A 16,660-nucleotide genomic window follows, 5' to 3' on the forward strand; every position below is an offset into this window, starting at 1 on the left:
GATCACCAATGCAGTGTAGTTAAATGGAGATCATAGAAGCTTAGTATCACGTGGAATTCTCAATCACTCTCGTGCAGTATCATTGTCTGGCAGTAGATGGCAGTAAGAGACAGCTGTGCCAAGACTTAAGAAACAACAACGTTAATGGCTTTATGACGCCTTCATAGAACTTTTATGGCTTCAGCCTTTAAAGTTGTTCTTTGGGTCCATATCTACAGTAAAGATAGTTACAAAGTTGGGATTTAAAATAGACAACAAAACCAGGAGCATTTCCATAATATTTAATTTCAAAAAATAAATCTTTAAATATCTCATTATACATCATATTAAAATCATAAACATTTTAGACATCTCTTTAATAAAATACAGTAAATGTTGCCTTAAAATATCATACCTCTGGATATGTTCTATTCATGGAGCCTATACTTTTGTTCAGTTGCCAAGTTGCGACATCATAGTCGTGTTATGACATCATAGTCGTGTTACGACATCTTACTATGAAGCAATCAACAAAGATCACAAAAGAAAATGCTTTGGATTTTTTTCATAATGGTAGCTTGATTTCAATGAGACACCTCCCAATGTTAAATAAAACAAACTCTCTCCCCTTTAGGAACTATGATCTCACCCACAGACACGACAAGGTCCACCTGTCCCATCTGTGTGAAGAGGACACATCCATTTGTATTTTTTCCGCGGGGGTCACAATGGTTTGTATACTATGGCATGAGAGAGCACATATTGTCTGTCTGTCCAGATTCATTCATGGCTCAATCTCCACTCTCCAATGAAATAGGCGTGGTCAGTCATCAAGCCCCACCCTTTTATTGAGAGTCCGCCCTCTGCATCAGTGTGCTAGACTCGAGAACAAGGTAAGCCCCACCCTTTGATAGTCAGGTCCAATGGGGCATCAGTCCAGTAGGTCAACTGGTCTGTATATCTCCCAACCAAGCCGATTACATTACTTCCTCATTTCCTCTCCAGTCTCCTCCCCCTCTAGAGTCTCACCTCCCTGGGTCAGCCAGTCCCCAGGGATGGAAATGTCCGGAGTCCAGCAGCAGACTGCCTATCCAGTACAGCAACTGGGAGTACCAGTGGACCCCGGTGTCTCCAAAATGGCCGCCAACGGAGCCGGTCCAACGGTGCAGCAGGCGGAGTGGGGCGAAGGCCCAGTGGGCGAGGTCATGCCCGTCCACCACCGCGTAGCACGACGTCACCACGCCGTTCACCGACAGTGTCCCATGGCGGGTGAGGGGCGCAAACACGCCCTTGTCCTCCTGCACACTCACCCGGGAGATGCGCGAGAGACGCCCCACGCCTTTTCTCCCCTCCTCCCCAGCCGCTGTGGTTAGCACACACTGTCCCGGCCGCGCGTCGCTGGCATATATCGTCCTCATACTACCAGGAGTTGGCTCTGCCCCTTCAGAGCAGTTTCCCTCGGACACGAACAGCAGGTGGGCAGCGGTGAGTGACAGGCCAACCCCGCCTTCGGTCCCAATGGTGTAGAATTCCTTCCGGGTTGCGGGGTCGCGGTCCAGAAAGGTGAGGACCTCGCTGTAAACGAGCTCTCCGCTGCCATCGCTCCCTGAAGAGGCGAGGACTCGCTCACCCGGCTGCAGGTCCTGGATCAACCTTTGACCCCCATCCTCTAGGGTCAACCACGCCCCTCCCGGAAAACACCCCCCTGATTTAGCGGCAACGGAGTGCTCTGACAGAGAGAGAGAGAGAGAGCATGGTTGTGAAACAATGCATTCTGTGTGGTGGACAGGTACACACATAGCAAATCTATTCCGCCCTTTAACTAAATATTAGCATCTTTATTTCCGCCTACTCCACAGAAAAGAACAAAAGCTGGCTGAAAGATTAAAGCTGCTGTTTGAATTTGTGTGTGTGTGTGTGTGTGTGTACGTGCATGCCCCTGCGGCTGTGTGCTTCCGTCCCTCAGTGTGTGTGTATGTCAGTGTGTGTACATTTGTGTTTTAAGGTGCTGAACTTGATGTGGTACATTGGGACTGTCTCAAGTCTGTCTACACAAATATTTGGGCAAGGTAGGACCAAGGCCAGGTCCAGCCAAGTGATCGGAGAAACAGGAAGTGTGAAAGAGAATGTTCAGGTTAATCATCTGTGGACCAAGACTCCGCCCACTGCACCAACATAACCTCAAACTCCACATCATCTCCCAATTATCTCCAATGTATGGTGTAACATGCCATGTACTTGGTTGCTCAGGGGTGAAGTTTTCCCTAGACACAGATCTAGGATCAGCTTCCGTTCCCCCAATCCTAAACTTAACCATTAGTGGGGAAAATACAAAACTGACCCAAGATCAGCGCTAGGGGCAATTTCACCCTACATTTTCTTGGTCAATCTTTCTTCTTCTTCTTGTTTTGTCACACTGAGCCATCTTTCAACATTCACCTTTCCAGTCCTGAATTTAGTAGGGGTCTGGTTGGGTAGTGCCCCCTTGTGGGCTCTTTCTATTGGTGTCAGTTTTTGGGTCCCCCACTCAGTGAGTGTTACAATGGAGTTTTAGGGAAGCCTTGATATTATGATGTCACTTGTAGCAGCAGATTAGACTTCCTGGTCTACGAAGAGATGTCTTTCTTGAGTGGTTTCTCTTTTTCACAGTTTGCAGTTTCAGTAAAAATAAAAAATAAAAAGATGGTGCCCGGTGCCGTCTTCCGATCAAGTCAAGGACTGGTGACTCGCAACCCGATCTGGGTAAGAAGGAAAGAGAAGGAACAGAGGGAAAATAAATGAAGAGAGGACAGAGGGAAAACAAATGGAGAGGACAGAGGGAAAAGAGCATTTCAGGCACCACATAGTACAAGGGAAGAGAGATTTTATTATTTTTTACCTTCGTTTATTTAGTAAATATTTTCTTAACTCTTTCTTGAACTGCATTGTTGGTTAAGGGCTTGTAACTAAGCAGTTCACGGTACCCATTGTATTCGGCGCATGTGAAAAATAAAAATGTGATTTGATTTGATCTGTCTGCTCTGTTGTGTTCTATTCTAGTTATTCTGTTCTGTGTTCTATACCGTTCCCCTAACAACCAAATCAGTCCTGAACAAGGGTCATCGCTTAGCTACACTACTAACGTCTGTGGCTTTATCAATGAGGCTACATCAATGAGGCTACATCAATGGGAGGAGAAAAAAAGCAGAAGAGAGACACAAAGTAAACTGAAGCAATGCTGCGCACCAACACATACTGCCTCAGCATAGCATGCCACTAACATAAGGGAGTCATTTCTAACAAAAGGGGGTTTGTGAGTGAGTGAGTGAGTGGGTGAGTGACCACATAAAGTTGGAGTGAGTAAGTGTGAAGTAAGGGACCACGTAAAGTTGCAGTAGCTACCTCTCCCTTAATGGTGAGTCACTCTACTGATCCAAATGTAAGCTTTAAGCAGGACGGCTCATAGACGTGTCAAGAGACAGTTGCGGTAAAGGGGTTAGGAAAGAAGCTGGGAAGTCAGTCACCCAAAGCGGCTGTATGTCCCTCTAGCTGTGACAAAAAAAGCAGGCATCCATTTTGATTTGATCCATAGTGACGAGGTGGCCACAGTTGAAGGACGTCTTCAAGTGGTTCAGTGTTAGGTTTTCCAAGTAAGGAAGATAGAGGACTGTTGCTGTCCCTCCTCTGCTAAGTGTGTGTCCAGTGTGTGTCCAGTTAAGGTGAAGGCAGTCAAAAACCCTCTCAAATCATTCACTGTGTATCAAATCATTCACTATTCATATTTTCACTATTATCGTGTCCCGAGAAAGAGTGAGAGGTTGTTGTTTTGCGTTAGTGGCAGTTAAGTGAAACAGACATCACAGTGTGTTACTGCTACATTCACCATCCTCCAGTCTCTCTCTGATGCTTGTTCAATCTCCCTCTCGCTCTCGCTCTTGCTCTCCCCCTCCCCCTCCCCCTCCCCCTCCCCCTCCCCCTCCCCCTCTCTCTCCGTCTCTCACCCGACTTAACGCTGCAGTGCACGTGGGCCTTGGACTCGTAGTAGACCCAGTCGAAGCCGGCCTCCACGGCCAGTCGAGCCAACATGGCGTACTTGTTGCGGTCGCGGTCAGAGGTCGTGATGTCAACCGCCCGTCCCTCGTAGTGGAGCGACTCCTCAGAATGGTGTCCGTCCTCGTCCCAGCCCTCAGTGACCCGGAGGCGCACCCCTGGCCACAGGTTCATCACCGAGATGGCCAGAGAGTTCAGCTTGTCCTTGCAGCGCTGCCCGGGGAGGGTCAAGGTTTAAGGGTCATGGGAGGGAGGCAAGAGAGACAGGAGTGTTAGAGATGTGGGGTTATACTACATGCGTCAGTGTGTAATCCAAAGTGCATTTATGACAGTTCATGGACATAAAATGGCTGAAAGAATGATTACACATCCATCTCAATGTAGTCCATAACTCTTTCCCAATGGTCTTTCCTTGATTCCTCATGTCCTCTTTTCTCACCTCCTGCTCAAAACGCATTGGAGGAGAAGATCAATAGTCCCTAAGCAAGTATTCGAGGACAGCCAATTGAGAAAGAACCCTGGTCCTATAGCTATCCATCAGGCATCCACCCAATCCAACCAACGTAGAAGCCTGGGGCTGTTCAACCAACCAGCCACCCCACCACAGAAGGCTCCACTCCCCAACACCACCCCCCTGCATCTGGCCAGCCGACAATGCCCCCCCACCCCCACAGTCCCATCAGCCCTGGTGTTTGCTCTCTGTGGCGAGAGAGGAGGCTGAGAGTCTAAGTTAGGGACCAGAGAAAGGGTGGAGAGGTAGGGTGGGTTGGGGTGAGGTTAGGGGGGTATTGGGGTAGGGGGGTGAAGTTAGAGGGTATTAGAGAGGAGGATTGAGGGAGACGTGGGTATGGACAGCACGCCAATGCAGCTCTCCCCAAATTTGGGTTTGGTGAGGGTGAGCAAATAGAAGGTGAGAGGGCCTATTGAGGACCCTGAGGGTGTTGGACGCCCCCTAGTCCGCACCCCACACACAAACCAAGCACACACACACACACTTGCCCTAAGATCAGCTAAAGCTGAATCTCTCATTCTTTTTGTCACCATCATCCCCAATAGGAGACATGCCACTAATTTATTGTGATAACTGTGAAAACCATTGGAGCAGGGTTATTCACATCTCACCCTATAGGAGGTCCGGACTAGTGCTGGTTTTCTGTTCTACCTGATAATGAATTGCACTCACCGGGTGTCCCAGGTCTAAATCATTCCCTGATTAGAGGGGAAGAATGACAAAAAAGCAATAGAACTGGCTTGGAGGTCCAGATTTGAATTTGAGGGACATGGTGTCATGTAGACAGTGTGACACATAGCTTCTGCAGACTGAAAGGGTGGGTTAGGTCACAGGTTTCCCTGAGCCGGTGATATACACAGGCCCTTACTGTTTCACCCTGTGTACATTTCCGTTTCTAACACATACAGTGTACATGTCTGGTAGGTATATATATACAGTGAATTCGGAAAGTATTCAGACCCTTTCACTAAAGCTTATTCTAAAACTGATAAAATAAAATAAAATCCTCATCAATCTACACACAATACCCTATAAAACAGAAATACCTTATTTACATAAGTATTCAGATTCTATGCTATGAGATTCAAAATTGAGCTCAGGTGCAACCGGTTTCCATTAATCATCCTTGAGATGTTTCTACAACTTGATTGGAGTCCACCTGTGGTAAATTCAATTGATTGGACATGATTTGGAAAGGCACACACCTGTCTATATAAGGTTGCACAGTTGACAGTGCATGTCAGAGCAAAAACCAAGCCATGAGGTCGAAGGAATTGTCCGTAGAGTTCCAAGACAGAATTGTATCGAGGCACAGATCTGGGGAAGGGTACCAAAACAGTTCTGCAGCATTGAAAGTCCCCAAGAACACAGTGGCCTCCATCATCCTTAAATGGAAGAAGTTTGGAACCACCAAGACTCTTCCTAGAGCTGGCCGCCAGGCCAAATTGAGCAATCGGGAGAAGGGCCTTGGTCAGGGAGGTGACCAAGAACCCGATGGTCACTGACAGCTCCAGAGTTCCTCTGTGGAGATGGGAGAACCTTCCAGAAGGACAACCATCTCTGCAGCACTACACCAATCAGGCCTTTATGGTAGAGTGGCCAGACGGAAGCCACTCCTCAGTAAAAGGCACATGACATCCCGCTTGGAGTTTGCCAAAACGCACCTAAAGGACTCTCAGACCATGAGAAACAAGATTCTCTGGTCTGATGAAACCAAGATTGAACTCTTTGGCCTGAATGCCAAGCATCACTTCTGGAGGAAACCTGACACCATCCCTACGGTGAAGCATGGTGGTGGCAGCAGAGAGACCTGAAAATAGTTGTGCAGCGATGCTCCCCATACACTCTGACAGAGCTTGAGAGGATCTGCAGAGAAGAATGGGAGAAACTCCCCAGATACAGGTGTGCCAAACTTGTAGCGTCATACCCAAGAAGACTTGAGGCTGTAATTGCTGCCAAAGGTGCTTCAACAAAGTACTGAGTAAAGGGTCTGAATACTTATGTAAATGTCATATTACGTTTTTTTTATTTTAAATACATTTGCACACAAAAAATTAAACTTTTGCTTTGTCATTATGGGGTGTTGTGTGTAGATTGATTAGGAAAAAATACAATTAATCAATTTTAGACAAAGGCTGTAACGTAACAAAATGTGGAAAATGTCAAGGGGTCTGAATACTTTCAGAATGCGCTGTATATATATATACAGTGGGGAGAACAAGTATTTGATACACTGCCGATTTTGCAGGTTTTCCTACTTACAAAGCATGTAGAGGTCTGTAATTTTTATCATACAGTGGGGGAAAAAAGTATTTAGTCAGCCACCAATTGTGCAAGTTCTCCCACTTAAAAAGATGAGAGAGGCCTGTAATTTTCATCATAGGTACACGTCAACTCTGACAGACAAAATTAGAAAAAGAAATCCAGAAAATCACGTTGTAGGATTTTTTATGAATTTATTTGCAAATTATGGTGGAAAATAAGTATTTGGTCAATAACAAAAGTTTCTCAATACTTTGTTATATACCATTTGTTGGCAATGACACAGGTCAAACGTTTTCTGTAAGTCTTCACAAGGTTTTCACACACTGTTGCTGGTATTTTGGCCCATTCCTCCATGCAGATCTCCTCTAGAGCAGTGATGTTTTGGGGCTGTCGCTGGGCAACACAGACTTTCAACTCCCTCCAAAGATTTTCTATGGGGTTGAGATCTGGAGACTGGCTAGGCCACTCCAGGACCTTGAAATGCTTCTTACGAAGCCACTCCTTCGTTGCCCGGGCGGTGTGTTTGCGATCATTGTCATGCTGAAAGACCCAGCCACGTTTCATCTTCAATGCCCTTGCTGATGGAAGGAGGTTTTCACTCAAAATCTCACGATACATGGCCCCATTCATTCTTTCCTTTACATTGATCAGTCGTCCTGGTCCCTTTTCAGAAAAACAGCCCCAAAGCATGATGTTTCCACCCCCATGCTTCACAGTAGGTATGGTGTTCTTTGGATGCAACTCAGCATTCTTTGTCCTCCAAACACGACGAGTTGAGTTTTTACCAAAAAGTTCTATTTTGGTTTCATCTGACCATATGACATTCTCCCAATCCTCTTCTGGATCATCCAAATGCACTCTAGAAAACTTCAGACGGGCCTGGACATGTACTGGCTTAAGCAGGGGGACACGTCTGGCACTGCAGGATTTGAGTCCCTGGCGGCGTAGTGTGTTACTGATGGTAGGCTTTGTTACTTTGGTCCCAGCTCTCTGCAGGTCATTCACTAGGTCCCCCCGTGTGGTTCTGGGATTTTTGCTCACCGTTCTTGTGATCATTTTGACCCCACGGGGTGAGATCTTGCGTGGAGCCCCAGATCGAGGGAGATTATCAGTGGTCTTGTATGTCTTCTATTTCCTAATCATTGCTCCCACAGTTGATTTCTTCAAACCAAGCTGCTTACCTATTGCAGATTCAGTCTTCCCAGCCTGGTGCAGGTCTACAATTTTGTTTCTGGTGTCCTTTGACAGGTCTTTGGTCTTGGCCATAGTGGAGTTTGGAGTGTGACTGTTTGAGGTTGTGGACAGGTGTCTTTTATACTGATAACAAGTTCAAACAGGTGCCATTAATACAGGTAACGAGTGGAGGACAGAGGAGCCTCTTAAAGAAGAAGTTACAGGTCTGTGAGAGCCAGAAATCTTGCTTGTTTGTAGGTGACCAAATACTTATTTTCCACCATAATTTGCAAATAAATTCATTAAAAATCCTACAATGTGATTTTCTGGAGAAAAAAAATCTCAATTTGTCTGTCATAGTTGACGTGTACCTATGATGAAAATTACAGGCCTCTCTCATCTTTTTAAGTGCGAGAACTTGCACAATTGGTGGCTGACTAAATACTTTTTTCCCCCACTGTAGGTACACTTCAACTGTGAGAGACGGAATCTAAAACAAAAATCCAGAAAATCACATTGTATGATTTTTAAGTAATTAATTTGCATTTTATTGCATGACATAAGTATTTGATCACCTACCAACCAGTAAGAATTCTGGCTCTCACAGACCTGTTAGTTTTTCTTTAAGAAGCCCTCCTGTTCTCCACTCATTACCTGTATTAACTGCACCTGTTTGAACTCATGACCTGTATAAAAGACACCTGTCCACACACTCAATCAAACAGACTCCAACCTCTCCACAATGGCCAAGACCAGAGAGCTGTGTAAGGACATCAGGGATACAATTGTAGACCTGCACAAGGCTGGGATGGGCTACAGGACAATAGGCAAGCAGCTTGGTGAGAAGGCAACAACTGTTGGTGCAATTATTAGAAAATTGAAGAAGTTCAAGATGACGGTCAATCACCCTCGGTCTGGGGCTCCATGCAAGATCTCACCTCGTGGGGCATCAATGATCATGAGGAAGGTGAGGGATCAGCCCAGAACTATACGGCAGGACCTGGTCAATGACCTGAAGAGACCTGGGACCACAGTCTCAAAGAAAACCATTAGTAACACACTACGCCGTCATGGATTAAAATCCTGCAGTGCACGCAAGGTCCCCCTACTCAAGCCAGCGCATGTCCAGGCCCGTCTGAAGTTTGCCAATGACCATCTGGATGATCCAGAGGAAGAATGGGAGAAGGTCATGTGGTCTGATGAGACAAAAATATAGCTTTTTGGTCTAAACTCCACTCGCCGTGTTTGGAGGAAGAAGAAGGATGAGTACAACCCCAAGAACACCATCCCAACCATGAAGCATGGAGGTGGAAACATCATTCTTTGGGGATGCTTTTCTGCAAAGGGGACAGGACGACCGCACCGTATTGAGGGGAGGATGGATGGGGCCATGTATCGTGAGATCTTGGCCAACAGCCTCCTTCCCTCAGTAAGAGCATTGAAGATGGGTCGTGGCTGGGTCTTCCAGCATGACAACGACCCGAAACACACAGCCAGGGCAACTAAGGAGTGGCTCCGTAAGAAGCATCTCAAGGTCCTGGAGTGGCCTAGCCATTCTCCAGACCTGAACCCAATAGAACATCTTTGGAGGGAGCTGAAAGTCCGTATTGCCCAGCGACAGCCTCAAAACCTGAAGGATCTGGAGAAGGTCTGTATGGAGGAGTGGGCCGAAATCCCTGCTGCAGTGTGTGCAAACCTGGTCAAGACCTACAGGAAACGTATGATCTCTGTAATTGCAAACAAAGGTTTCTGTACCAAATATTAAGTTCTGCTTTTCTGATGTATCAAATACTTATGTCATGCAATAAAATACAAATTAATTACTTAAAAATCATACAATGTGATTTTCTGGATTTTAGTTTTAGATTCCGTCTCTCACAGTTGAAGTGTACCTATGATACAAATTACAGACCTCTACATGCTTTGTAAGTAGGAAAACCTGCAAAATAGGAAGTGTATTAAATACTTGTTCTCCCCACTGTATATATATATATATATATATACAGTACCAGTCAAAAGTTTGGACACACCTACTCATTCACAGGTTTTTCTTTATTTTTACTATTTTCTACATTGTAGAATAATAGTGAAGACATCAAAACGATGAAATAACACATATGGAATCATGTAGTAACATAAAAGTGTTAAACAAATCAAAATATATTTTATATTTGAGATTCTTCAAATAGCCACCCTTTGCCTTGATGACAACTTTTCACACTCTTGGCATTCTCTCAACCAGCTTCACCTGGAATGCTTTTGCAACAGTCTTGAAAGAGTTTCCACATATGCTGAGCACTTGTTGGCTGCTTTTCCTTCACTCTGCCGTCCGACTCATCCCAAACCATCTCAATTGGGTTGAGGTCAGGGGATTGTGGATGCCAGGTCATCTGATGCAGCACTCCATCACTCTCCTTCTTGGTAAAATAGCCCTTACACAGCCTGGAGGTGTGTTGGGTCATTGTCCTGTTAAAAAACAAATGATAGTCCCACTAAGCCCAAACCAGATAGGATGGCGTATCGCTGCAGAATGCTGTGGTAGCCATGCTGGTTAAGTGTACCTTGAATTCTAAATAAATCACAGACAGTGTCACCTCCTCCATACATGTGGAGATCATCCGTTCACCCACACCGCGTCTCACAAAGACACGGCGGTTGGAACCAAACATCTCCAATTTGGACTCCAGACCAAAAACACAATTTCCAACGGTCTAATGTCATTTTGCTCGTGTTTCTTGGCCCAAGCAGGTCACTTCTTCTTATTGGTGTCCTTTAGTAGGGATTTCTTTGCAGGAATTCGACCATGAAGGCAGATTCACACAGTCCCCTCTGAACAGTTGAAGTTGAGATGTGTCTGTTACTTGAACTCTGTGAAGCATTTATTTGGGCTGCAATTTCTGAGGCTGGTAACTTAACTGAACTTATCCTCTGCAGCAGAGTTAACTCTGGGTCTTCCATTCTTGTGGCGGTCCACATGAGATCCAGTTTCATCATAGTGCTTGATGGTTTTTGAGACTGCATTTGAAGAAACTTTAAAAGTTCTTGAAATGTTCCGTATTGACCGACCTTCATGTCTTAAAGTAATGATGGACTGTCGTTTCTCTTTGCTTATTTGAGCTGTTCTCGCCATAATATGGACTTGGTCTTTTACCAAATAGGGCTATGTTCTACCTTGTCACAACACAACTGATTGGCTCAAACGCATTAAGAAGGAAAGAAATTACACAAATTAACTTTTAACAAGGCACACCTGTTAATTGAAATACATTCCAGGTGACTACCTCATGAAGCTGGTTGAGAGAATGTCAAGAGTGTGCAAAACTGTCATCAAGGCAAAGGGTGGCTATTTGAAGAAACTTAAATATAAAACACTTTTTTTGGTTACGAACACATTCAATATTTGTTATTTCATAGTTTTGATGTCTTCACTATTATTCTATAATGTAAAAAATAGTCTAAATAAATAAAAACCCTTGAATGAGTAGAATCCAGGCTCTGTCGTAGCCGGCCGTGACCGGGAGACCCATGGGGCGGCGCGCAATTGGCCCAGCGTCGTCCAGGGTAGGGGAGGGAATGGCCGGCAGGGATGTAGCTCAGTTGATAGAGCATGGCGTTTGCAACGCCAGGGTTGTGGGTTCGATTCCCACAGGGGGTATGAAAAAAAAAAAAAACATTATGTAAGTCGCTCTGGATAAAAGCGTCTGCTAAATGACGTGAATGTAAATGTAAATGTGTGTCCAGACTTTTGACTGGTACTATATATATATATATCGCGCATTCGGAAAGTATTCAGACCCCTTGACATTTTCCACATTTTGTTACGTTACAGCCTTGTTCTAAAATGGATTAAATTGTATTTTTCCTCATCAATCTACACTCAATACCCCATAATGACAAAGCAAAAACAGGTTTTATTTTTTGTGTGCAAATTTATAAAAAACGAAAAAACATAAATATGACATTTACATAAGTATTCAGACCCTTTACTCAGTACTTTGTTGAAGCACCTTTGGCAGCGATTACAGCTTCGAGTCTTCTTGGGTATGACGCTACAAGCTTGGCACACCTGTATCTGGGGAGTTTCTCCCATTCTTCTCTGCAGATCCTCTCAAGCTCTGTCAGGTTGGATGGGGAGCGTCGCTGCACAGCTATTTTCAGGTCTCTCCAGAGATGTTCGATCGGGTTCAAGTCCGGGCTCTGGCTGGACATTCAGAGACTTGTCCCGAAGCCACTCCTGCGTTGTCTTGGCTGTGTGCTTAGGGTTGTTGTCCTGTTGGAAGGTGAACCTTCGTCCCAGTATGAGGTCCTGAGCGCTCTGGAGCAGGTTTTCATCAAGGATCTCTCTGTACTTTGCTCCGTTCATCTTTCCCTCGATCCTGACTAGTCTCCCAGTTCCTGCCGCTGAAAAACATCCCCACAGCATGATGCTGCCACCACCATGCTTCACCATAGGGATGGTGCCAGATTTCCTCCAGACGTGACGCTTGGCATATATGTATATATACACATACACTGAGCGTACAAAACATTAGGAACACCTTCCTAATATTGAGTTTCCTCCCTTTTGCCCTCAGAACAGCCTCAATTTGTTGGGGGCATGGACTCTACAAGGTGTCGAAAGGAGTTCCACAGGGATGCTGGCCCATGTTGACTCCAATGCTTCCTACAGTTGTGTCAAGTTGGCTGGATGTCCTTTGGGTGGTGGACCATTCTTGATACACACGGGAAACTGTTGAGCGTTGCAGTTTTTGACACTTAACCCAGTGCGCCTGGCACTTACTACCATACCCTGTTCAAAGGTACGTAAATATTTTGTCTTGCCCATTCACCCTCTGAATGGCACACATACACAATCCGTCTCAATTGTCTCAAGGCTTAAAAATCATTATTTAACCTGTCTTCTCCCCACATCTACACTGATTGAAGTGGATTTAACAAGTGACATCAATAAGGGATCATAGCTTTCACCTGGATTCACCTGGTGTTCCTAATGTTTTGTGCAATCAGTGTATGTATTCTACCGCAGGATTTCTATTAAGAGGAGACATAGGCAGAGGCACTGCCACTCTAGGCCAACTGAACAGCTCAACTCGGGCTAAATTGGTGGTGGCCCCTATATGCTACAATAATCTTTTGAGTTTTGACACTATGCGTCTTTTACGTGTTGCATTTGAATAGGCTTAGGCTATTAGTTTGGCCAATGCTGTATTTCAAAATCTATGAATGGTGTTCTAACTTATTTTTCCATGTCGGTCCTAACTCAGGTTCACGGGGATAAGAATAGCTCATTGCAGAGTCGCAATAGATGCCTTTTCACAGAGTGGTGTGGATTTTAACATCTATTTTTTCCTCTGCGGTCGCAGACACGAACTCGAGTCCATAAATCAGTAGATTAATTTTGTTGGTTTTACTTTCAAGGTACAGATCGACGGGGTTTCTGTAGGAGCGGTTTCGCACTAACCACGAGCTACACAAACATTAGATGCCGAGTTGACAACACGTGCCTGTGCAGTGTGCACACCTATGGCTTCGGCCGCTGAACAGTCACGTCTGTATGAGCGCTCCAGTGCCACTCGCGGGCAGGCAAGTCACCACCGCTGATTTAAAAATAAGAGGCGAAAAAATGTGTATAATTAAGGCTTGAATGCATGTGAAGTGGACTATTTTTGCACATGCGTGCTTAAAAAACAAACAGAAAAAGAACACAAAATGGTGAAAAACAAACAGGAGGTTGTCTCCTGTGGCTGGCGGCGGCGGTCGAGCTTGGAGCACATAAATTGTGCGCAGGTCAAGTTAAACGCGCAGCCCTGTGTGTTTGTGTGCGCTTGGAGCGAGGTGACAGCTGAAAACCGAGTGAGATCGGGCACTCTATTTCCACATGGGGGACATAAACGCTCGTGCTTTCATAGGAAGCCCGTGGTCACAAGAGGCAGATATAAATACTTTATTCCTAGGGAATTGAAGTCAAATAAATTCCACTCTTGGAACCACATCAATGAGCGTGTCGTAAAAATTCTGACAGTCCAAAAAGCGACCGTTAACTCTGGCCAGTCAGGCTAAAACGAACGGTAAACATTTGCATATGCTCCGAGTCAGGCTCTGACCAAATAGGACGATTGGGTGTTTTCCCCCAAAAATTATGTGAATACAGAGGACATAGTGTTTTAATTACATGCTTCCACTATTCCGTACTTTTGTAGAAAGGGTTGCGTTATAGGGTTTGTTACCGCTGCCCAGCTTTACGCATGCGGCAGCCCCAGTTTCAATGAACTCCTAATATCTCATGCGATGCTATTTCAGCTCTGGACGAAACATGCTGGAACCAACCATAAGACTAGTCCAACTGACGTCCTGCGGGTGACCTGATGAGGGACATACTTGCAAACCTCTCCATATCCCAATAACATTCTGAGTCACCCTCCATATCTATCCCTTTGCCAACAATACGCTCTTTGGATTGCGTGACTCGAGCACGTTGTGCAAATACGCACTCTCTGTAATCAGTGCTGTGCACAGCTCCGGGCCAGGAAACCAAAGTCAATAACACCGCATCGATAAGACAGGTCCACGGGTTTAAAGGCTGAGCAAAGTACAAGAGGTAGGCTATAGGCAGATACCCAAACCCACATAAAAGCAAGTGTCCCAAGTGCAGATATGTGTTTGACATGGCCAATGAAACATGTTATCACAGTAGGGCTTTACGAATCTAGTCTATCCAGGATCTAGGCTAGTCTTACCTGTGTCATCATCCGGTCCGCACCTGTGTTCTCTTCATCTTTGAAGATGATGTCAGGGTTATAGTTCGGGGTCAGCTCTTTGAAGCGCTCCGAGTTCCGGGTTATTTTCCCCTCATGTCGACCACTCGCACCTAGTGTCTTCTCGGCTACGTTAGGGCTGAACTGCTTGTAGGCAAGTGGCGCAAGCTTCCTCGGTGACCGCCTCTTGCCATATCCCCTTCCCGGTCCGCAGCCCTCGCTGACCTGCGAGAGAATCACTGCGCACCCGGCGAGGCACGCCACGAGCCTGGGGAGTAGCATTCCACTCACCCACGCCAACGGACACCCCGGATGGAGGTGACAGAAAAATGTCACTGATCAATTTAAAACACCTCCTCCCCCTGGTCGCTGATTATCTCCTTTCACAGGGTACAAGAGGGGGAGGAGGACAGGACAGTTACAAATGAATCACCGAGTCCCCAAAACTCGCCATATCCCGGCGCGCAAAAGGACAGTGCGCTACTGGAGATGTAGTACCGCGCCGGCGTCTTTTAGAACCCCAGGTAAGATCCCCTATAATAAAGTGCGGGTGCGTTCAGCTGCTCCTCTCACGGTGAACGTCTCCTCTCCCAGTCCAAGCGGAGACAGGCTCATAAATAGGGAAAGATCCGTTTATCTTGGCAGACAGGTTCAAAGCCGTTCCCTAGCTGTGAGAAACGTCCCTCAGTCAGACAGGCCCCGGTGCGCAGACTGACTGGGCTTTTGGGTAGCGGTCAAAGGGTGTCCCCGCAGCGGTTTTCCTGCCACTCGGCTTTCAATGCGTGGCCTGTGGTGCGAGACTCTCCGCTCAACTGGAAATGGAAGAGTTCCGAAAGATCAGATGCCGTGGAGGAGACCGCGCCCTGCCAGTCCTGCCCTCTATCCCGTCCCAGCCTACCTCTCCTCCCATCGGGTCAGCCCGGCCGAGCCATTTCACTTTATTGCCCACACGCTCGGCTCTCTCCGCTCAACGCCACTGTGCTAGACAAATACCAGTCTACGGCCGTCTAGACTCGCACACACACTGTCCTTTGGACCCGTGCGACTATCTTGAACTCATACCGTGGTGAAACACACACAGGGGGGCGCGCGCACGGACGCACGTACACACACCCGCGCTCCTTTTCCCTCAGAATAGGGTTCATGCGAATATAATTGAATCGCCCTCGGTGAGAAGCGCGGTAAATTGCGGCGAGTAGGTCTGGTTTCACCAAAAGAGACAGTCAGGACATCCAAAACCCGTCGACGACTCCTGTAACCCACCCCGGAGTCTGTCCCACAAACCATTATTAACATACACTACATGACCAAAAGTATGTGGACACCTGCTCATACATAATATACATACATAATACCTGCTACTGAGAACAAAAGAGCTGAGAAGGAGCCTAAACCCAAAGCAACCTTTTAAAGTAAGAAATATTTAATTTCACAATCCTAAATGGATTTTTTTATTCATGCTCAAGGGACATTTATAAGTTATATTGGTAACACTTTCTTAAGAATCAATGTGTAGACCTATATCATAAATGAATAGTATATATTGGCGATTGCACCTTTAAAGTACCCTGTTAACCTTTTTTATTTTACCTTTATTTTAAGTACCCTGTTAACCTAGTACAATATGTTTTGTAGAGAACACAATTGTATTATTGTATACAATTTGAGGTCAGCTTTACAAAGACTGAACTGCTGTGGAATTAGCTATTTGTTGTTGACTCCAACTAAACATCTGGAAGACGAGCCTAATTACACTACATGACCATAAGTATGTGGACACCTGCTCGTCGAACATCTCATTCCAAAATCATGGGCATTAATATGGAGTTGGTCCCCCCTTTGCTGCTATAACAGCCTCCACTCTTCTGGGAAGGCTTTCCACTAGATGTTGGAACATTGCTGTGGGGACTTCATTCAGCCACAAGAGCATTAGTGAGGTCGGGCACTG

The 16,660-nt window shown here is 45.8% G+C and overlaps 1 protein-coding gene across 1 annotated transcript; it reads right to left on the reverse strand.

Moving 5' to 3' along the window:
• Nucleotides 1-266: 266 nt before the first annotated feature.
• Nucleotides 267-15,702, reverse strand: LOC311109729 (indian hedgehog B protein-like). Its single transcript, XM_084152700.1, has 3 exons — nt 14,695-15,702; nt 3,960-4,221; nt 267-1,708 (listed from the first exon to the last, which is right to left on the reverse strand). The coding sequence occupies exons 1-3, from the start codon at nt 14,992-14,994 to the stop codon at nt 1,005-1,007; spliced, it is 1,266 nt and encodes a 421-aa protein (XP_084008826.1). The 5' UTR covers nt 14,995-15,702; the 3' UTR covers nt 267-1,004.
• Nucleotides 15,703-16,660: the final 958 nt, after the last annotated feature.

This window comes from Coregonus lavaretus, assembly GCF_964263955.1.
Source record: "Coregonus lavaretus genome assembly, chromosome: 35".
In the NCBI taxonomy this organism is placed as follows: Eukaryota; Metazoa; Chordata; class Actinopteri; order Salmoniformes; family Salmonidae; genus Coregonus; species Coregonus lavaretus.

Excerpts from the sequence above, each read along its gene's own strand:
- LOC311109729 (XM_084152700.1), bottom strand. The coding sequence starts at position 14,994 with ATGCTACTCCCCAGGCTCGTGGCGTGCCTCGCCGGGTGCGCAGTGATT. Across the intron at positions 4,222-14,694 it reads CGGACCGGATGATGACACAG|CGCTGCAAGGACAAGCTGAA; the intron begins GTAAGACTAGCC and ends CTCCCCGGGCAG. Across the intron at positions 1,709-3,959 it reads GCACTGCAGCGTTAAGTCGG|AGCACTCCGTTGCCGCTAAA; the intron begins GTGAGAGACGGA and ends TCTCTCTGTCAG.